The 22,391-nt window shown below is 38.9% G+C and overlaps 1 protein-coding gene across 2 annotated transcripts in view; it reads right to left on the bottom strand.

Moving 5' to 3' along the window:
* TRPM6 (transient receptor potential cation channel subfamily M member 6) overlaps positions 1–22,391 on the bottom strand; it is a 195,589-nt gene that overhangs the window by 107,007 nt on the left and 66,191 nt on the right. For both annotated transcript variants that reach the window (XM_023544743.2, XM_010587507.3), the window contains exons 4-7: positions 14,256–14,433; positions 11,064–11,277; positions 7,537–7,661; positions 1,283–1,454 (exon numbers count right to left, since the gene is read on the bottom strand). In XM_023544743.2, coding sequence (XP_023400511.1) covers positions 1,283–1,454; positions 7,537–7,661; positions 11,064–11,277; positions 14,256–14,433 — 689 coding nt within the window. The remainder of the gene's footprint in view (positions 1–1,282; positions 1,455–7,536; positions 7,662–11,063; positions 11,278–14,255; positions 14,434–22,391) is intronic.

Genomic DNA, 22,391 nt, shown 5'->3' with positions numbered 1-22,391 from the left:
AGTAGAAACGTCACCTGCGGCTATACGCAACATCAGAGTTCCTTTCATTCATTCAATGAGAGGGAGTTAGCAGGAAATAAGAAAGACAAAGACTTTGCTCCCTGGGCTTACATAACAGTGCTGCATAGATCCCTGAGCAATTCCTGTGGTTAACACTGTCAATAAAGGTTAAACTCGTTGCCAACAAGTGGATTCATAGTGACCCAATATGACAGAGTAGAACTGCCCCATAGGGTTTCCAGGGAGCAGCTGGTGGATTCAAACTGCCAGCCTCTTGGTTAGCAGACAAACACTTGACCATTGTGCCACGAGGGCTCCCAATAAAGGTTACGTCATGGATTGAATTGTGTCCCCCCAAAATATCTGTCAACTTGGCTAGATCACGATTCCCTTATATGACTGTATAATTGTCTTACCATTTTATCATCCGATGTGATTTCCCCATGTGTTGTAAATTCTATCACTATGATGTAATAAAATGGATTAGCAGCAGTTATAGTGATAAGATCTATAAGATTAGATAGTGTCTTAAGCCAATCTCTTTTCAGATATAAAAGAGACGAGTGAGCAGAAAGACATGGGGACCTCATACCACCAAGAAAGCAGTGTCGGAAGCAGAGCACATCCTTTGGACCTGACGTTTCTGCGCTGAGATGCTCCCAGACCAAGGGAAAATTGATGACAAGGACCTTCCTCCCCTGGCTATATTGTCACTCAAAGACTTTCCTCTCTCACAACATCACCACAATTCTGCACCGCCTTATATAATCTGTCCTCTTCTGGCTTGTGTTCACCCATGTTAACTTAATCTCTCTGACTGCTTTAGGACAGGGGCTGACTTGGGAGCATTGGTGGTTCAGTGGTATAATTCTCACCTTCCATGTGGCAAACTCACATTTGATTCCCAGTGCACCTCAAGTGCAGCCACCACCCATCTGTCAGTGGAGGTTTGCCTGTTTTTATGATGCTGGACACGTTTCAGTGGAGCTTCCAGACTAAGACAGACCAGGATGAAAGGCCTTACAATCTACTTATGAAAATCAGCCAGTGAAAGCCTTATGGATGACAAGTCCAATTTGCAACAGAGCATGGGGATGGTGCAAGACCAAGCAGCATTTCTTTCTACTGTACATGAGGTTACTATGAGTCAGGGTCCAACTCAACCGCAGCTAGCAGCAGTCTGTACAGATGTCAGTGGAGCACCTTGCTCACAGCAGTCCCCGCTCCCCCGCCCCATACTCCCCCAGGCAGGACATGTTGACTGAGTTCCAATGGTACTCACGGCTGTGTATTTTCTGCAGAGACAGATATTTTTCCAGATTCCTCCTGAGCTTCATTTCATTTCCATACTTGCCCACAGTCCCATCATCAGACAAGATGAAGTGTGTGTGCATGCTGTTGAGTGTGGTGAGCTTGCTGAGGGGGTTGCCCAGAGTCTGGTACAAGCACAACACCTGAGAGACAGCAAGGACAAAGGAGGTCAGAACTCGAAATCACTCTCCAGGCTGAACTGCTCCCAAGGCCTCTCTCTAGACTGTAGAGGTTAAAAAAATAATACTTATTCCTTAGAGCAGTGCTTCTCAAACTATCTGTAGTGAGGGATCAGGTTACTTTTTGTATAATTTTCAATGAATCGATATGTGGTCCTACTATGCATGAGTAGTACATAGTAGCTATTGCCCACAGCAGCTACAGCTATAGACTCACTATACAAGTTCAACAAAACCCATGGAGAAATACTATGATAAGTAGTTAAGCTAAAGAAGCAGGTTTGTAGCAGTAAATTTCTATCAACATTCTATTTACACACATAATTTTTTTTATTACATGTCATAGATTAAATTGCGCACCCCAAAAATATGTGTCAATTTGGCTAGGCCATGATTTCCAGTATTGTGTAGTTGTCCTCCATTTTGTGATGTGTTGTAAATCCTAGCCTCTACAATGTTGTTGCTGTTGTTAGGCGCCGTCGAGCCAGTTCCAATTCATAGTGACCCTATGCATACCAGAACAAAACACTGCCCAGTCCTGAGCCATCCTTACAATCGTTGTTATGCTTGAGTTCATTGTTGCAGCCACTGTGTCAATCCACCTTGTTGAGGGTGTTCCTCTTTTCTGCTGACCCTGTACTCTGCCAAGCATGATGTCCTTCTCCAGGGACTCATCTCTCCTGACAACATGCCCAAAGTATGTAAGACACAGTCTCGCCATCCTGGCTTCTAAGGAGCATTCCGGCTGTACTTCTTCCAAGACAGACCTGTTCATTCTTTTGGCAGTCCATGGTATATTCAATATTCTTCACCAACACCACAATTCAAAGGCGTCAATTCTTCTTCGGTCTTCCTTATTCATTGTCCAGCTTTCACATGCATATGATGCGATCGAAAATACCATGGCTTGGGTCAGACGCACCTTAGTCTTCAAGGTGACATCTTTGCTCCTCAACACTTTAAAGAGGTCCTTTGCAGCAGATTTACCCAATGCACTGAGTCTTTTGATTTCTTGACTGCTGCTTCCATGGCTGTTGATTGTGGATCCAAGTAAAATGAAATCCTTGACAACTTCAATCTTTTCTCCATTTATCGTGATGTTGCTCATTGGTCCAATTGTGAGGATTTTTGTTTTCTTTATGTTGAGGTGCAATCCGTACTGAAGGCTGTGGTCTTTGATCTTCATTAGTAAGTGCTTCACATCCTCTTCACTTTCAGCAAACAAGGTTGTGTCATCTGCATAACACAAGTTGTTAATAAGTCTTCCTCCAATCCTGATGCCCCATTCTTCTTTATATAGTCCAGCTTCTCAGATTATTTGCTCAACATACAGATCGAATAGTTATGGTGAAAGAATACAACCCTGATGCACAACTTTCCTGACTTTAAACCAATCAGTATCCCCTTGTTCTGTCCAAACAACTGCCTCTTGCTCTATGTAAAGGTTCCTCATGAGCACAATTAAGTGTTCTGGAATTCCCATTCTTCCCAATGTTATCCATTATTTATTATGATCCACACAGTCGAATATCTTTGCATAGTCAATAAAACACAGGCAAACATCCTTCTGGTATTCTCTGCTTTCAGCCAGGATCAATCTGACATCAGCAATGATAACTCTGGTTCCACGTTCTCTTCTGAAACCAGCCTGAATTTCTGACAGTTCCCTGTCAATATACTACCGCAGCCATTTTTGAATGAGCTTCAGCAAAATTTTGCTTGCTTGTGATATTAATGACATTGTTCTATAATTTCCACATTTGGTCGGATAACCTTTCTTGGGAATAGGCATAAATACGGATCTCTTCCAGTCAGTTGGCGCCACATCATACTACGGAGCCTTGCATGTTGCTGTGATGCTGGAAGCTGTACCACCAGTATTCAGATACCAGCAGGATCATCCACGGAGGACACATTTCAGCTAAGCTTCCAGACTAAGACAAAGTAGGAAGAAGGACCCGGCAGTCTACTTCTGAGAAGCTTTAGCCGGTGAAATCCTTATGAATAGTAGTGGAACGCTGTCTGATATAGTGCTGGAAGATGAGCCCCCCAGGTGGGAAGGCACTCAAAAGATGACTGGGGAAGAGCTGCCTCCTCAAAGTAGAGTCGACCTTCATGATGTGGATGGAATAAAGCTTTCGGGACCTTCATATGCTGATGTGGCACAACTCAAAATAAGAAACAGCTGCAAACATCCATTAATAATCGGAACCTGGAATGTATGAAGTATGAATCAAGGAAAATTGGAAATAGTCAAAAATGAAATGGAATGCATAAACATCGATATCCTAGTCATTAGTGAACTGAAATGGACTGGTGTTGGCCATTTTGAATCAGACAATCATATAGTCTACTATGCTGGGAAGGACAATTTTAAGAGGAATGGAGTTGCATTCATCGTCAAAAAGAACATTTCAAGATCTATCCTGAAGTACAACGCTGTCAGTGATAGGATAATATCCATATGCCTATGAGGAAGACCAGTTAATACAACTATTATTCAAATTTATGCACCAACCACTAGGGCCAAAGATGAAGAAATAGAAGATTTTTATCAGCTGCTGCAGTCTGAAATTGATCAAACATGCAATCAAGATGCATTGATAATTACTGGCAATTGGAATGCGAAAGCTGGAAACAAATAAGAAGGATCAGTAGTTGGGAAATATGGCCTTGGTGATAGAAACAATGCCTGAGATCGAATGATAGAATTTTACAAGACCAACGACTTCTTCATTGCAAATACCTTCTTTCACCAACATAAACGGTGACTGTACACATGGACCTTGCCAGATGGAACACACAGAAATCAAACTGACTACATCTGTGGAAAGAAAAACCTACTGCCGTCGAGTCGATTCGTAGTGACTCATAGCGACCCCATAGGACAGAGTAGAACTGCCCCATAGAGTTTCCAAGGAGCGCCTGGCGGATTTGAACTGCTGACCTCTTGGTTAGCAGTTGTAGCACTTAACCACTATGCCAGAGGCGATGGAAGAGCACAATATCATCAGTCAGAACAAGGCCAGGGGCCGACTGTGGAAGAGAACATCAATCGCTCATATTTAAGTTCAAGCTGAAACTGAAGAAAATCAGAGCAAGTCCACAAGATCCAAAATATGACCTTGAGTACATCCCATCTGAACTTAGAGACCACCTGAAGAATAGATGTGATGCATTGAACGCTAGTGACAGAAGACCAGATGAGTTGTGGAAGGACATCATACATAAAGAAAGCAAGAGGTCATTGAAAAGACAGGAAAGAAAGAAACACCAAGATGGATGACAGAGGAGACTCTGAAACTTGCTCTCGAACGTCAAGCAGCTAAACCAAAAGGAAGAATTGATGAAGTAAAAGAACTGAACAGAAGATTTCAAAGGGCCTCTCGAGAAGACAAAGTATTATAATGACATGTGCAAACAGCTGGAGATGGAAAAACAAAAGGAAAGAACACACTCGGCGTATCTCAAGCTGAAAAAACTGAAGAAAAAATTCAAGCCTCAAGTTGCAATAGTGAAGGATTCTATGGGGAAAATATTAAATGACGCAGGAAGCATCAAAAGAAGATGGAAGGAATACACAGCGTCATTATACCAAAAAGAATTAGTCAATGTTCAACCATTTAAAGAAGTGGCATATGATCAGGAACTGATGGTACTGAAGGAAGAAGTCCAAGCTGCTCTGAAGGCATTGGCAAAAAACAAGTCTCCAGGAATTGATGGAATATCAATTGAGATGTTTCAACAAACTGGTGCAGTGCTGGAGGTGCTCACTTGTCTCTGCCAAGAAATATGGACGACAGCTTCCTGGCCTGTACAATAGGTTTGGTTTTTTTCTTTTTGGTTTATGCCTGCATTGATGGTCCCATTTGGGAGTGAGCTGTCCATTAAGTTAATGAAATAGGACTAAAAACAGAAAAAAAACAAACCTGTTGCCATAGTTGATTCTGACTTATACTGACATGCTAATGAGGATTAAGGTGGGATGCAACACTTTTACTCAGGTCACAGCCCTGATCTAATGTAAGGTGAACTTCCCTGGGATGTGGCCTGCTTTGCCTTTTATCTTACAAGAGATCAAAGGCAAGAGAAGCATGGAGAGAGGGAAAGACCTACTACAACAAAGAAAGAAAAGTCTGGAGCTGAGTTTCTCCTTTGGACCCAGGGTTCCTGCATGCACAAAGAACCTCCTAGACCCAGGAGAAGATTGACAAAGACCTTCTCCCACAGCAGTCAGAGAGAGAAAGCCTTCCCTAGAGCCAACACCCTGATTTTTTTTTAGCCTCCTAAACTGAGAGAATAAATTTCTGTTTGTTAAAGCCATGCACTTGTGGTATTAATAAAAAACTCAATAATGATCACACACCAAAATGTATAAACTGTGGCTATCTTCTGTGTACCTTTTGTAATATCTGATTTTTTTTTATTAAAAAAATGTTAGCATTAAAAAGAAAAATTAATGCATCACTATTCATTTTAGAAAAGTCCATTCCCTTTATAGTAACAGATAGGGTCAAGGAATCAATAAGTAAGTAAACAGGAGTAAATCCCTAATGTCCCCTGCTTTACTACACATAGGCCATTGCAAGAACCTTGGTTTTCGCTCCAAGCAAAACAGAAGCCATTGAAAAGTTTTGTACAGAGGAGTGACACAATCTGACTTATGTTTTCGAGGAGTCATTCTGGCTACTATGCTGAGAACACACTGTATAGGAGACAAAGGTGAACATTGGGAAGGCTATTACAATCATCCAGGTGACAGATAATGGTGGCTTGGACTTCCTCAGTAGCAGTGGAGGTGATGAGAAGAAGTCAGACTCCGGATATATTTTAATAATGGAGCTGACGTTACTTGCTGATGGATAATGTTTGAGGTGTGAGATGAAGAGATCATTTCAAGATTACTCCAAGGTTCCTGGCCTAAGCAACCACAGGAGGGGATTGCCATTTTCTAAGATGGGGTAAGGAAGGTAGTAGGAAGTTAGGAGCTTGGTTTTAGACATACAGGTACTCCCGACTTACCACGTATTCGAGTTACGAAGAACCACACTTACAACCTTCCTTTTTGCCATTTTTTTTTTGTACATCCTATCATTGGTATATCTTTCTGAGAGGAAGGTACAGGGAAATGTATGTAGGGGATATGGAAAATATTGCTGAGTTATGTGAACATGCTCCAAGCATTTGATCAGGATAATATGATGGAAGAGACTGGTGGAAAAACTGTCCATATGGCAAGAATGCTGAATTTAGAACTTGATATCATCAATGTGGAACAGCTCATAGATTACAAAGAAGGGGAATTGACAGAACAGGACTTACTGGATTTTGGAGAGGATAGAAATGCTGAAAAAGAAAGAAATAATGAGGAAGAGGAAGAAGTTGTCAAAAAATTTTACAGTAAAAGGAGCAACTGGATTTTTTTCTAAACTAAATCAGGGGCTTTAGTTGCTTGAAAACATGGACTTAAACACTGATTGCTTTGTTAAAGTCAACAGAAAGATTCAGAAAGCAGTGAGATATTATCGTGAAATATGAAAAGAAAAAAAGAAAAGGACCCTACAGACAACTCTCACCAATTTTCTGACTAGCAGTTCCATCCCCATTCCCAGAGACAATCCAGATGATCCAGAACCTTCCACAGTAGAGTTATTACCGCAACTGACCAAATGCCAACACTGTCTAACTCTTTTTCATTGTTAGAGTAGATTTTTAAGATTTGTGTATTTTTTTATGTGCATATGCATGTATGTGTTAAAATATATATTTAAGCTTATATGTAATGTTTCCAACCCCCAAAGACAAATAAAGATCAGATTTATAAAGATACTGACAATAAAGGCAATAATAATAAAAACTAAAAAAAAAAAATATTTTACTTATATCAGAACCGACTTACGGTAGAGTCCTTGGAACGGAACCCCGTCGTAAGTCAAGGGCTACCTATATTACATTTGAGATGTTTACGAGACATTCAGGTGCAGTGTTAAGTTGGCAGTCGAATATAGGTTCATTTCCATTGATTGTGAAAGAATTGTCTACTTACATCTTTTCCAATAAGATCTCTCTGGTTCTCAATGACACCCCAAGGAGGGATTCCAACTGTCCAGATTTTTCGCAAGGATTGGGAGGAATGGGCTTTCAGGGCATCCCCAACATGCTTGGACACTCCTGTGAAAATCAGTTTAGAAGTCAAACTTTAACTCACAAATCATGCAAAACACAGTGGCTGCCAGAAAGACAAATAAGCAAGTATATACAAAAGGCCAGTCTTAGGGAAAATGCTAGCACAGAAGCCTTAGTTTCTGATAACTTGTCTACCTCTACTCTCTCTTAGCACCTCTTTCTTTTATTACTGACCTTTCTACCTGGAAAATACTCCCCTCCTTTTGGGCATTTTCTGCCTACAAACTGAGCTCTGACTCTTCTTTTCCCTGACCAGAATATCCTGAGTATTGTCCCTCCTGAGCAAGGCCAGCCTTGACATCATAAATGTCCTCAGTATTTTTTCCCCTAATCTTCACTGTCCCAGCAAAATATCCTCGAGATGTGTCCCTTGCTTCTTTGAAGGGATGATGTTAAAATGCAGATTCTGACTCCCCAAGTCTGGGGTGGGACCTGAGATTCTGCATTTCCAACAAGCTCCCAGGTGATGCTGACAATGCTGGCCCATGGACCACTCCTTGAGCAACCAGGCCCTACAGAGTTGTGGTTGAATCAGGTCAGACCTTGAGTTTTGGTTAACGAAGCCCCAGGGATTTGCCATTTCCCATTTCTTTGATTCATAGGAGCTATTTCAATCGTCTTCACACTATTGTATTTGTATTCCTTGGTTGTCCCTAACTTAAAAGTAAAAAAACAGACAAAAAAGTAATAAGTAAGTTAAAGTATGGAATGCAGTTAGTCAGTCAAAGAAAAAGCCTTGCCTAAGTTTACCTTTTTCTAAACTATGTGAACTTTCCCTACCTCCCCTTCCTTCTACTACCAGAAATAAAAGTAGTATACGATGGACTTAGAACTCTGCCACACTCATTTCCTTCCAAGAATGTGAAACAATAATTATCTCAATAAAAGGTACAAAATGAACTACTCCAGGCCAAATCCCTAGGTTTCATTTTACTTGGTTTTTTTCAGTCATCTGCTTCCTTCATTCCTTTTCAGTCAGGCTTCAGAGGAATTATCTGTTAAATCAGAATGTGTTGCCAAGTGCTAAAGTCTGCCCTCTAGCTCAAAACCAGATAAGAGGGCTACTACACAGGCTCCTCCCAACCTGTCAGGCAATACAATAAAACCTCAGAAAGCTGGAACCTGTGTAAAGTAGAAACCTGTCAGAGAAGGAAAACTCAAATATTTTCCACTAAAACAAGCAATAGAAAAGTGGTAAGACTGAACCTCATCAAAGGTGAAAAACTTGCGAGATCCAGAAAAACATGGCAGCCCAGTCAAGTTCCGGCTCTCACAGGTTTCAGTGTGTATAAACATCTTACAAGTGCTGCAAACAATATACACTATAGAAATTCAAAAATAAAAAGTAAGCACTTCCAGTTGAGATATTTAGAGGATGCTTCACAGGTTTGATGGCATCTAATGCAGATCTAAAGGATGGAAAGAATTGAATAGGAGGCATTAGCCAGGACGTCTGTTATGGATTGAATTGTGTCCCCCCAAAATGTGTCAACGTGGCTAGGCCATGATTTCCGGTACTGTGCATTTGTTCTCCATTTTGTGATCTGATGTGTTTTTCCTCTGTGTCGTAAATTCTAATCTCTATGACATTAAGGAGGAGGATTAGAGGCAGCTATGTTAATGAGGCAGGAGTCAATCTACAGGGTTAAGTTGTATCTTGAGTTAGTCTCTTTTGAGATATAAAAGAAAGAAGCAAGCAAAGGGACAGAGGGACCTCCTACCACCAAGAATGAAGAACGAGGAGGGGCGCACATCCTTTGGACCCAGCGTCCCTGCACTGAGAAGATCCCGGATCAGGGGAAGATTGACGACAAGGGCCTTCCCCCAGAGCCAACAGAGAGAGAGAAAGCCTTTCCCTGGAGCTGGTGCCCTGAATTCAGGCTTCTAGCTTCCTAGGCTGTGAAAGAATAAATTTCTGTTTGTTAAAGCCGTCCACTCGTGGTATTTCTTTTATAGCCTCACTAGTTTTTTTAGATAACTAAGACAGAATTAAAAAAGGAAAAACCAAAAAAAGAGGGAAAATGGAAAACTACAAAGTTAATAACTGATTGCTTAGAGAAGATTTGTGGAGTCACCATTCTCAACCCTGGCTGCACATTAGACATTCTTCTGGAGCTCCACCCTCCAAGAATCTAATCAATTTCCTAATCAGCATTCTAATGTGCAGCCAGTTCATAAACACCAATGCAAAAGACTAAGGTTAGAAGTTAAGATTCCACTAGATGAAGTTCTTGAAGCGAATTTCAAGGGGTATAAAAGAGAGTCAGCAACAAGCAAATAGAGACATTGAGTGTACTGGCAATTATGTAGTTCAAAAATATATATACATCAAAAATGTAATTACCTGCTCGTGCCCAGTACACTCAATGCAATTTTTACACACATCACTGATTTCCAATGTCTGAGAACTTGACAATGACTATGTAACTTTAGCTAATGCCCAAGCCCACACATGTTACACAGTTGTACGGAATTAATGCCCCTTATTTTTTTTTTTTTTATAGCCTCAGGGTAGCCTGAATCTCATGAAAGACCATTCATCTTTGTCAGAAGTTCACCCAGTGACAATGGTAAGAACACACTCCAGGAAATGTCTACGATTCTTCTGGGTTTATTTTCTATTCGCTGGGCTTTTCATGTTTCTCCCTCACAAACCACATCTCTTGGGAGTGCTGAAGAGAAGGGATTAAGTGTCACTTTGCCTTATTCACAGTTTAGAAAGAGGGAATAACAACAACAAAAAAACATGATCCCTGTCCTGGGCTAACAGAGGCTCTGGGGACCATGACCTCCGGGGTCACTCTAGTCTCAGTCAGACCATTAAGTCTGGTCTTTTTATGAGAATTTGGGGTCTGCATCCCACCGTTCTTCTGCTCCCTCAGGAGTTCCTTGTTGTGTTCCCTGTCAGGGTAGTCATCGGTTATAGCCGGGCACCATCTAGTTCTTCTGGTCTCAGGCTGATGTAGACTCTGGTTTATGTGGCCCTTTCTGTCTCTTGGCTCATAATTACCCTGTGTCTTTGGTGGCCCAAGACAGGAACCATTCCTAAAGCTAACTCTTCAGACAAGGATTGGACTAGACTGTGGGATAGACAATGATACTGGTGAAGAATGAGCTTCTTGGTTCAAGTAGACACATAAGACTACGTTGGCACTGCCTGTCTGAAGGGGAGGTGAGAGGGTAGAGAGGGTCAGAAGATGGCCGAATAGACATGAAAAGAAATAGAGGAGGGAAGGAGTGCGCTGTCTCATTAGGGGGAGAGCAATTAGGAGTATATAGCAAGGTGTTTATAAATTTTTGTATCAGAGTCTGACTCAATTTGTAAACTTTTACTTAAAGCACAATAAATTAAAAAAAAAAAAAAAAAGACACAAGAGTGTATGTTACCGGTATTAATGCCTTCAGTCAGTATCCATGCTCCCGTGGTCTCTGCAGCTTTGACCAAACCTTGGCTGAATATCTCTTTAAGTTTGGAGGGCATCTTAAAGTTCTGGATACCCCCATGGACAGAGATCACCAGCTTTGGAAGTTCCATCTTCCACTCTTTCAACATTAAATGTAACAGATGATCCAACTTGGTATCATAAGAAGTTCTAATATACTGGAAGACAGGTACATATACATGAACATAAAATAAAGACAAATGTATGCCAGGTATAGAAACAACAAGCACACAGCAGTACAAGTGAAATGGCCCAAACTTGGAAGGAAGTGACTGAGATCTCTTTAAAAACTGTTCTTCATATAATAGAAATATTTACTTTTAAAGGATCCCACACCCCTTTAAGTTCCTTCTGGGAATTACAAGTCACTGCAGGAAGGTTTCCTCTGGTTTTCAAGGTTGGTCCACCAGTGCTCTCCAGGGGGTCTGAAGTGAGGCAGAAATACTTCAAACAACTGGCAAAACTCTCTATTTCAGTAAACCCGCTAATAAGGAGCTTTAAGAAATAGGTGAAATGGGGCATTTTTATAAATGCTACGGCTCTTAATGTATTTGACCATTTCACGCATTCACACAATTTCAATTAAGGAACAAGATTAAGGAACATGCACAGCAAATTTACTGTTAAGTTTTATATTCTACCCATAAAATCTACCCATACCCCGCTGAAAATCTTTTTTTCCCCCAAAATAAGTATTTTTCACAAAACAGTCTTTTCTGACTAGTAATGCAACCAAAAGAAACAAGTAATGAGGGAAATTCAAACCAACAGGGATTCCCTGAAACGTTTGCATTCTATTGTATGATTGACTTTTGTCTTTCCAGCAGATGCAGCCACCTAGGGACCATTCAAATCTTGTCGAGATGATTTTGCTTCCTCAAGCCTATGCCAACCAATAACAAGGGTAAATCTGATTTACAGCAAGAAATAAGGTCAACAAAAAACCATGAGTCATAAAACTATGCCAAAAATAATCACAGGTAGAGGTCATCATAAGAATTACCACGTTATTTTACAGAACATAGAGCAATTTTTCACTCATCTCTGAACTTCTTGAAACATATTCCCTTTATTTCATATTTAAAATATTAGAATTCCTGAACATGGTGATGGATGATGCAGCTATCACAGAAAGTGAGAGACAGAAAGACTCTAAGGATACCCAGGATTCAATTTGCAAGTGAGGAAACTAAGCCACCCGGGCTTTACTAAATATTAACTAGTAGGAAAAAATACAAGGTGACCCCCGTGACATGGTTTATGTTGCTCCAAATAATAAACTCGAGGAGGGCAGAGGAGGAAGCTCTTCTTTAGTACCTTCTCTTTATCTCAACTATTCCCCCAGTGGCCCCTCTCTTTCAACTATATGTCCTTTTAGTCCTAGAAGACATTTCTCCCTCCTTCAGATTTCAGGATATGCAACCTTGATGAACTAAATATCAACACTAGAGTCTTTTCTACTACACAATAGCTTGTGTCAGAAGCCAAGCAAAGACTACAGTCAAGGTAAATGATTCATTCTTTCCTCCCTACCTCCTTTAAAACCAACTCCCTAAGACTGAATCTTACTGACAAAGAGTCGCCTCATTTCCCTTGTGGAATAAGGTCGGGGTAGGGGGGAACCTAGAAGAGGAATGGGGTGGAGGGAGAAAATATAGCTCTTACAAACTTTCCCACAGCTCAATATAAATATGAAGTAAATCTGAAGTGCAATTCTGCATCTAAGTATGAAGGATAGCCTCTTGTCTTCTGCAGGATTAAATAAAATGCCCTCAGGTACACTGGTTGTAACAGGAAGCCTAATGCTAAGCATAAAAACATGTAAATGATCAAGGGATTTGTCTAACCGTATTTTCAGTTCTCCTCAATAAATCAAATTCTCCCTTGACCTTTGTACAAGCTATTCCTTATGCCTAGAATGGTCTTACTCCTTTGCCTCACGAGACACGATATGCCTTGTTCGTCTTTCAGATCTCAGCTTAGCTGTCCCTATTTTCAGATGACTTCCTTGATATGACCCACCACCACCCAAAAAAGGAGTTACCCTCTTCATCCATTCAAAGCATAACGTATTCCCTTTTCATAATCATCACCCTCTGTGACAATTGTGTATTTGTTTCCTGTTTCTCCACTAGACTGTAAGCAACATCGGCACATGGAACATTTTATGCTCCTTGGGGGATAGCAAAGTGTGGGCACCCAATAAAGATCTATTGAATGAATGAAGCCGTGAGTGAATGGAGATGATTATGAATAAGCACAGAAGAAAAAGGGAGAAGACTAAAACTGAATGAAAAAATTACATCCAGGAGTCTTTAAGGGCCAACTCCCAAAAATGACTGCAGTGGGGAACGAGGGCAGTTTTCCTGTCAATGAGAGAAAACATCAACACATGAAGTTAAATGTAAGAGGGTTAATAACTGGGATTGCAGATTACTGTAAAGTTGTATCAGGATTGTACTATTAGGAACTATCGTTTCAATCCCATTCAATTGATGGTCACATTCCATGGCACAGCTGATTCCAAGCTTTTGTAAGGTGGGATCCACCTGCAGTTACCCCCATGAAAATCCATCTCTATTCTAATAAGGCAGCAGGTGGTTAACATGCTCAAGAGAAAATACGTTTTAATATTATGTCAATCGCAAGTAAAATTAGTATGTGTTTTAAGGACAGTAGAGAAACTGGACCAGAAAGGCCAAGTGCTATCATTCAGTAGGTACAGAAAGAAATTCTCCCATTTCCTTTCCAAAATAGCCTCTACCGAGGACACAGGAGGTGTGTTCAGCCACTAGTTACAAGTAACTGCTATAGTCATGCTTCAGCTAAAACCACACTCCTCAAGTTTTTTGCATTCCTTAAAAAAGACAGTCTCATTACATTTTATTACAACTGTTTGAAGGACAATAGGCCATTCTCTTCTGCAGAGGGTATAAGCTTGCCAAAAGAGGCCAGTCAAATAAAGAGGTGATCACACCACATCTGGGAAAGGCACAGTGGCCCTCAGACACAATAACTTTGACCACATTTGCAAACCAAGTCAATCGATTATCTACATTTGGAGATCCTAACACGTTTGGAGGCTATCCTTTGTTAAATATCAGCAAAACAATTTGGATTATTCACAAACGCAAACCTTGGAATGGTAGGTATGTTCTCCATCTTGGAACTTAATAGTGCCAAAGGTATCTGTAGGGCTTTTTGTTGTGTGCTTTTCAACAGACCATTGTTCATTTTCATCACTATTGGCAGCTGAGATGGTCCAGGAATAATCTACTCCATTATGGTCTCCAATCAATCGCCCACAGTAACACCTTAAATTCAGGAGAAAAACCAATTTCAGAATAGAATACAGATGCAATTGTTCTACATTTTTCTAAGGCAATGTATAGATCACAGAGATTAACAATTTTTAAAAGTCACATTAAAATTTATACCTATGTGTTTATTTATATTTAATAACTCTATGGGTCAGTTCTACTCTGTCCTATAGGGTCACTATGAGTCGGAATTGACTTGACGGCATTGGATTTGTTTTTAAGTGAAATATATATTTAAATGTTTAATTTACATATTTAATATATTTAATTCATACATATATACTTAATAGATGAAAAATAGAGGGTTAGAGAGGTTAAGTGACTTTCCCAGGGTCACAGTGCTCATAATGGATAAAGCCAAGATTCAGAGACAGAATTCTGGCTCCAGACACAGAGATTTTAACCACTCTGCTAGAAATTCCAGTAGGAATAACTTCACTAAAAAAAATGCCAAAAACATGTTTGTGTATAAACTTTAATTTTGAAAAGACCAAAAACAAAAATTGCACATATATGTAAAAATAGAATTCAATGGAAATGTGAAAGAGACTTCGACTATAAGCATAAATTATATAATAATTTAATATAAGTAACAAGCTTTTGAAGACAGACTTAATATATGTTCTTGCATAGGATTAACAATTTTGAAAAATATTTAATAAGTACTCATAAGTTATGCTATACAACAAAATAAACTAAAAAAAAAACAAAGCAAATTAAAAGATGAAACCTTAAAACTATGTAAAAACTAACAGAAAAGATCATATTATACTCACTATTTTTGTGAAAGTGTGATAATTTCTCATATTAGAAGATATAAGGAAAAACTGAGATTTAAATATAAAATACTTTAAAACATCTATTATATTCAGTGAAAAATTGAAATTTGTTCAATGAAAAATGATATATTTGCAGACTGGGAAATTATTTGAGTCAAATTATGTCAGATTATATACCTGTTACAAAGAGCTTATCCAACGTTGTAAATGATTCAGGGTAAAGGAGAAACAAATAATAAATAATTACAAAGGAAAATGTTTGCCCTTGCTAGAATTGTGAATTAATGGAATTTTGAAGTACAGTGAATAATTTCAGCTAAATAATTTGAAACTATAACATTAAAGTGGATGTTACAGATATTGATAAGACCAAAGGGATATTAACACATTCATATACCCCTGAAGACACAAAAACTTGTTTAATATATTTAAAGTACAATGACAAGTCAAACTAATAGTTAATATATTCCTGCCTTCTAATCCAGAATCACCAATCCTAGAAATTCAGAAACAATTCAATAACCACAAAAGCCTATATCCAAGCTTATATTTATTATAATACTAACTATAATAAAGAAATAAAAAACAACCTACTTTTCATTATAGTAATTATTTAATGAAGTGTGGCACATTAACACAGTCAAAAATTAGGTGTGGCCTTTCCTGACTTTTTTTTTTTCTTTTCAAATTGTCTCTAATATTGTTATTATACGGGTTTTTTCAGTAACATGTAGCATGATATATAAAAGAAAACTGATGTAAGTTGGTGTTTCATAATCTCTTGTCATTTCTAAAGTCAAAAACATATTATATGAACTAAAGAGTCCAAGCTACCTTTTCTGGCCAAGAGGAAGTAAGTCCACTATAGCCTGTATCTCCTGATGGTTACAACTAAAATCTCATTTCAAAGTACAAAAAAAGGCAACTACCTGAGGACTCCAAAAAGTATACAAAAATAGGCAGACAGTGGAAAAGAGTAAAAATTTAGAGAAGGCACCTAGGTACAGGAGTGAATTTGTTGGGTTTTCTTTTCTACTTTTCTTCCTTCCTTCCTTCCTCCATCCTTCCCTCCCTCCCTCCCTCTTTCCCTTCCTTCCTTCCATTTCTCCTCCCTCCTTCCCTCCCTTCCTTCTTTCTTTCTCTCTTTTCTCTAACAACTTTAACCTAAGGGTGGAATGCAGTCATGGAACTGTGCAGTGGTGGCACAAGAGGCTAAAACTCCAATAAAAAGTTCATCTTTTGAGGCAGAGGAATGAGGAAAAGGGTCACTATGCCCTGGTGGTGCAACAGTTAAGCACTTGGCTGCTGATAGAAAAGTTGGCAGTTGGAACCCACTAGTAGCTCCATGGGAGAAAAAAAAAAAAAACTGGCTATTTGCTCCTGTAAACATTACAGCCTAGGAAACTATATGGGACAGTTCTATAGGGTCACTATGAGTCAGAACTGACTTGACAGCACACATCAGAAACAACACAGTGTGCAGAATATAGGAGATCCCTGTTTTTGTTTACTCGTTTTTGTCTCCTAGCTTTTCCCTGAGGTTAGATCATAGTCACAGAGTTGCACAGAAGTGGTTGCATAGGCAGCTAAAACTGAGAAAAACCCCATCATTCTGCAAAGAAGAAACAAAAACGGGGAGCCCTACAGATCGCAGAGAATATGAGAATTCCAGAGAGAAGAGAGCTTGAAAAGGTGATGCCCTAATTTGTGTATAAATCCACACAAGTCTCAAGCTCACTACTAAATTGCACATGCATGAGACAGACCCAGAGCAGTGTAACAAAGACGTTGAATACTGAAGACAGATGTAAACTTCTGTTCAAGTCTCAGAATAACCTCTGAGTAGCATATGTTCAGGAAAGACCCAAGTCAGTTCAGCAAAGGCTTTAAAACTAAACTAAGATTGGAACTCCCACTCAGAAAAGATTAGAACCTGTGGTAGAAATCTAACTGGGTTGATTTTCAGCTAAAACAAAGAAAATTAATATTTTCCAGAACGTTTTAAAAGAACCCAGACAAAATGTCCAAGACACAATACAAATTACTCAATCTACAAAAAAAAAAAAAAGGAAAGAAAGAAATAAAAATGTGACCAGTTCTCAGTGGAAAATATGATCAACAGATGCCAACCCTGAAAAATTAGAATTATAGAGACTTTAAAGCAACTATTATAACCCATATAAATCTGCCAGGCGTTCCTTGGAAACTCTACAGGGCAGTTCTACTCTGTCCTATAGGGTCGCTATGAGTTGGAATTGACTCAATGGCACTGGGTTTTTTTTTGGGGGGAGGGGGTTATTATAACCACACTCCATGAAGTAAAAGTAAACACACTTGAAATTAGTGACAAGATGTTAATGCCCAATAGGGAGCTAGAAACTATTTTTAAAAGTGGAAATTTTAGAACTAAAAAGTACAATATTTGAAATAAAAATATTCACTGGATGACCTCAATAGCAGAATGAAAATGATACAAGAAAACATCAGTAAACTTGAAAATAAATCAGTAGTAATAATCCTATCTGAAGAGCAGAGTGAAGAAAATATTGAAAAGGTACCCAGAGCCTCAGGGACCTGTGGGACAATATCAAAAGGTCTAGCATTTGTGTCACTGGAGTCCCAGGAGGAAAGGAGAAAGAATAAATATTTGAAGAAAATATATTTTAAGAAATAGGACCAAAAACTTCCCAAATATGGTGATATATTTACAGATTCAAGAAGCTCAGCAAGCCCCAAACAGGATAAACTCAAAGAACACCACAACCAGAAACAACAATATTAAACTGCTGAAAAATAAAGATAAAAAAGTTTTGTAACCAACTAGAGAAGAATGACACATTATATATAGGGGAACAAGGATTTGAATGACTGTAGATTTCTTCTCAGAAATCACAAAGGCCAAAGTCAGTGGAACAATGTCTTTAAAGTGTTGAAGAAGAAAAAGAACTGCCAAACCAGAATTCTATATTGTGAAATTATCCTTCAGGAGTAAGGCAGAATATAAACATTCTAAGATGAAGAAAAACTAAAAGGAAAAAGAAAAACTAAAAGCATTTATCACCAGCAGACATGTTCTAAAACAAATACTAAATGAAGTTCTGGCTGAAAAAAAAATGATACCTTGAAACTTCAGATATGAAAGAAGAACAACAGAGTTGTTAAATATCTAGGTAAATATAAAAAACTGTTTTTCTCCTCTAAAGTTCTATAAAATATATATGACTATGGAAACCAAAAATTGTAACTTGTGAAGATTTCAACATATGTTAATATAATACATAAGATAATTATAAAGGGGGGAGGGTAAAGGAACCAATATGTTTGTAAGACTTTTACATTTTACTTGAAGTGGTAAAATATTAACTCCTAAGTAGTAAAAATTAGGTATGTATATTGTAATCCCTGGAGCTACTACTAAAAAAGAATACGAGAGACACAGCAAAAAAGTTAATACCAAAAAAAAGAAAGTTGCCGTTGAGTCGATTCAAAGTTAGTAGATAAAATAATGCAAAATAAAGCAGGAAAGGGATAATAGAGGGATAAAAGAAAGGGAAAATCAGAAAACAATAAATGGTAGACTTAAATCCAACCATATCAATATTTTACATTAAACGTAAATGATTTGAACATACCAATTAAAAGATAGAAATTGTCAAATTGGATAAGAAGAAAACAAGTCCCAACCATATGTTGCTCAAGGGAAACCCACTTTAAATGTAAAGACATATACTGATTAAAACAATGGAAAAATATCCCATGCAATCAATTAAAAAAAAGCTGGAGTGGCTATGTCAATATGAAAGTAGACTTCAGAACAAGAAATGTTACCAGGGAATGAAGAGGGATATTACATTATAAAAAGGCCAAGTCACCAAGCAGACATAACAGTCCTATATGTGCATGCACCAAAAAACTGAATGCACAAAGTAAAACTGATAGAACTGAAAGAAGAAACAGATAAATCCAAAATTATACTTGAAGACTTAAATTATTTCTCTCTCAGTAATTGATAAAACAAGTTGTAAAAATGGCATGGGGGCAGCATCTGACCTCCTCTAACTTCACAAGGGGAAAAGAGAATCAAGATCCACAGCCCAGGGTTGATTTCTATGAGGCAGAGGTCAGACATGGCTCCTCTCTCTGCCATCTTTACCAATTCTGCCATTAACTGACATCCCACGGCACTCTCTGCTTCTCTGCTGGGTTTGATAATTCATTCCAATGGCCACACAGAACTCACAGACAATACTCATGATTATGGAGTTCATTAGGGAAGTAACAGGTTAAAATACAGGTTCAGGAACACTGAGGATACAGTTCTTCCGTCAGGACAGCCTCTTCGCAGCCCTGCTCACAGGCATACCTCTCTCCGGCCCTCAGCCTCTGCCCTGCTCAGGCAAGTGTTATGAAGCTCTTTTAGCCCAGAGGCACCCCACTCTGCCAGTAAGCCTCAGCCTGAAAGCATTCAGTTCTAGTTCTGTGGGTCAGGAAACCTAGCTCCATCAATTGCCCAGAAGTACCCTACTCTGCCAGCAAGCCTCCTTGCCACAGGCATTCAGCTTTCTTGCTCCGTAGGCCAGGAGGCTCACCATGCTGTCTCCTGCAGGCCCTTCCTGCCGACCTCTCCTGCCGCCATTTCTCTGCCACCAATTCTCACCGTCTTCAGTGTTACAGCTCTCTCTGTCTCTGTCTCTGTCTCTCTCCCTCAGTCTCCTTGTTCCAGTAGTTTCCCAGTACAGGGATTATGAGTCCAAAGGACATGCTCTGCTCTTGGCTGTTCTTCCTTGGTGGTGGTGGAATCCTCCCTTCTCTCTAAATTGGATCTCTTTTAAACCTATCACAAAACTAACAATTTCCTTATTTGCACAGTCCCACCAAGTCATGTGGGTGGGAGTTGTGAGACCATATCAAGAAAGGCCACACAAAAGTGACCCACCGCACCACATGAACGTACACACACACACACACAATATACCAAAACCCTGTCATCAAGTTAATTCCAACTTATAGCAACCCTATAGGACAGAGTGAACTGCCCCATAGTGTTTCCAAGGAATGCCTGGTGGATTCAAACTGCCAACCTTTTGGTTAGTAGCCAAGCTTTTAACCACTATACCACCAGGGCTCCTCACAACACACAAGTAGACATAAAATCAGTAACAAGACTCCACTAAATACCCTGAAGCAGTGATCCCCAAAGTTAGGGATACCTGGAAACTCACTGGCATAAGGCAAGAAAATATTAGAACTCCCATCATATTGTTTTCTTTAAAATGAGCACGAAATTAAACTTCTACTAACAGAGATTGAAAAAGGTACCCTCAGTTGTCTCAATGACGGACTTCAGGAAGAGACAGGTTGACAATGTTGTCCTCATGAACTCAAGTGCTTCCAGCATATCATGAATTACATGTGACTATTACATGAATATAGAGATTATATTATCTTGTTTCAACTAAAGTAGCCCTAAAACTGGAAAAGCAATTTATAAAGCTTCCCAAAAAGAAACCACAAGATGGAACACTAAGAATACAAGCACAATCAAACAATAAGAAAATAGCAGAACCCACACTTCTCCTTCCTACTCCTCATATCAGTTCTCTGTAAGCCACATTACGAGGTGAAATGTCATTAGATTTTCCATGTCCTTGTAAATAATATTATCTTGGAAGGGGCAAAGGGTTTCATTTGCTACTGAAATAAAATATTTTTAATGTTGATCATATTACCTAATCTTTTTATACCTCTTTTTTTGGTTTTTATAATGTATGTAATATATTACTACCCCAACCCAGTGCCCTATTTATATGGTTTTTAAAATAAATATACATATGATACATGTATTGGGGTGTATATCGCCAGATTTTTAATTATGGGGTTCACAATAAAATGTATAAATACCCTCCGTTAACAGCAAAAATCTTTGGAGCACACACCCCAGTATATTTCTATTTATGTCACATATTAATGTCAATCCACATATTAAATATTAGTCAAGCTACAAGTGAAATTACATAGGCCCATAGTTATTCATAGTAACATTTAAATAATTGCAACAGGTTGCAAATAATCTAAATGTCCATCAATACGGAACCAGCTAAATAATTTATGACATATCCATGTTGTTGTGGTTGTTAGGTGCCGTCTGGTTGGTTCCAACTCATATCAACTCTATGTACAACAGGATGAAATACTGCCCAGTCCTGCACCATCCTCACAATAGTTGCTATGTTTGAGCCATTGTTGCAGCCAATGTGTCAATCCATCTCTTTGAGGATCTTCCTTTATTTTGCTGACCTTTTGCTTTACCAAGCACTATACCTGTTCCAGGGACTGGTCCATCCTAATAACATGTCTAAAGTATGTGAGACCAAGTCTTGCCATCCTCCCTTCTAAGAATACATCCATATTCTGTAAAAAAGCAAGTAGAGCTCTCTATGCCCTGTTATGGAAAGATCTCTAAAGGATACGGTTAGGAGAAAAAGCCATTCTACCATTAACCATTTGTGGAAAACAAAGAGAAAAATATGTATTTTTCTATTTGCTTATATCTGTATAAAAAACTCTGAGAGCAATCACAAAAACAAGTAACAGTGGGAACCATGTACAAAGGAAGGACTGGGCTGATTAGGGGCAGGAGTGGGAGGGAGATTTTTTCACTATACACTTCTGTATACTTCTTATTATTGAACTATGTGAAATTAAAAAAATATTAGTTAAATTTTAATTATTTTTTAGATAAAAAAAGTTGTTGTCATTAGGTGCCATCGAGTCGGTTCCAAGTCATAGCAACCCTACAGGACAGAGTAGAACTGTCCCATAGGGTTTCCAAGGAGTGGCTGGTAGATTTGAACTGCTGACCTTTTGGTTAGCAGCCGAGCTCTTAACCACTATACCACCAGGCCTCCAAAAAACAAATACATAAAAAAATAGAAATAGAAATTCTAACTTCTTTTCCAGGAACCCAGTGGATTGTTTTTTGAACTCCCTGGGATTTATTCATTCCAGTTTGGAAGCCAACATTCTAGAGAATATGTTGAGAGTCTGTGTGTAGTCCAGCAAAGTTTCTGGAGGGTAACTGAAATCAGTAAAAATAGACAGTTGAGGAAAGGAGCCATGGTTGCACAATGGTTAAGCACTCAACTGCTAACCAAAAGGTTGGCAGTTCGAACT

Source organism: Loxodonta africana, chromosome 9 (assembly GCF_030014295.1).
Source record: "Loxodonta africana isolate mLoxAfr1 chromosome 9, mLoxAfr1.hap2, whole genome shotgun sequence".
NCBI classification, from domain to species: domain Eukaryota; kingdom Metazoa; phylum Chordata; class Mammalia; order Proboscidea; family Elephantidae; genus Loxodonta; species Loxodonta africana.
This window is presented reverse-complemented; position numbering and strand designations above follow the sequence as displayed.